General features: G+C 66.3%; 1 protein-coding gene across 1 annotated transcript; it reads right to left on the bottom strand.

Moving 5' to 3' along the window:
- Positions 1–7: 7 nt before the first annotated feature.
- On the bottom strand, positions 8–831 carry LOC104915909 (meteorin-like; the record flags this gene model as incomplete). Its single annotated transcript, XM_010726864.3, has 1 exon — positions 8–831. A coding segment is annotated over exon 1 (577 nt), but the record flags the coding sequence as incomplete, so codon positions are not given.
- Between the last annotated feature and the right edge of the window lie 23 nt (positions 832–854).

Genomic DNA, 854 nt, shown 5'->3' with positions numbered 1-854 from the left:
TTCTCACCTTCGGCAGGCAGCGCGGGCCGGGCGAGCCAATCCCCCCGCAGCTCATAGCGAAAGGCAGCGATGCGGCGGCTGATGTCACGCTGCGGGGTGGCCTGCAGGAACAGGGCCACCTGCTCATGGGGTGGCCAGCTGAAACACCTCACACGGGGCCGCGGGGCCACCTCTGCCTCAGGCAGCAGCAGCTCCAGCTTCCCGTCCCGCTCCAGGTAGAGCTGAGCACCCCGGAAGGTGCCGGCTGGCTGAAGGCAGGCGGTGACGTGTCGGGGGCCGCGGCCATCAGAGGTGGTGGCGGGGGGCAGGCGGGGGGCCAGGCGGAGGCGGAGAGCCCCAGTGGGGTACAGCCACTCCAGGGAGCCCTCGGCGCAGCGCAGGGTGAGTTGCTCCACGCTGCCCACCTCCTGTGACAAGCCGCTGCAAGGCACCGGGTACAGGGTCAGTAGGACTCCGAGTGCAGACCCCAATCCCTGACCCACCCAAAGTGTCTGCACATGGGAGGTGGAAACCCCAAAGAGAAATGCTAGAGCCTTGACTTCTTGGCTTTGGGGTGCGGTTTGGTGATTAATCCCCATCCCCATTTCCCCATCTGGGGATGTTTCCTGCGTGTTTTCACTCTCCTTGCCCCCAAATCCATCCCATTCCCTTTGCCCTTTCTGGGTGGACTTTTGAGTTCTGGGATCTGTGGGTTGGAGGGAGGGGGGAGTCACCTCGCTCCCTGCTCTTGTGGGATTCAGGTTCTCACGTTCCCAGCTCCTGGCGCCGGGGCTGCGAGCCGGGGGAAGCGGGGCTGCCTTTAGGGTCGGGGGGAGCGGGGGCGGCCGCTTTGTCCGGGCCGAGGCGCTGGCGGC

The sequence above is a fragment of the Meleagris gallopavo genome, unplaced genomic scaffold, assembly GCF_000146605.3.
Source record: "Meleagris gallopavo isolate NT-WF06-2002-E0010 breed Aviagen turkey brand Nicholas breeding stock unplaced genomic scaffold, Turkey_5.1 ChrUn_random_7180001858624, whole genome shotgun sequence".
NCBI lineage: Eukaryota > Metazoa > Chordata > Aves > Galliformes > Phasianidae > Meleagris > Meleagris gallopavo.
Note: the sequence above shows the minus strand (reverse complement) of the source record. Positions and strands in the feature narration are given on the sequence as shown.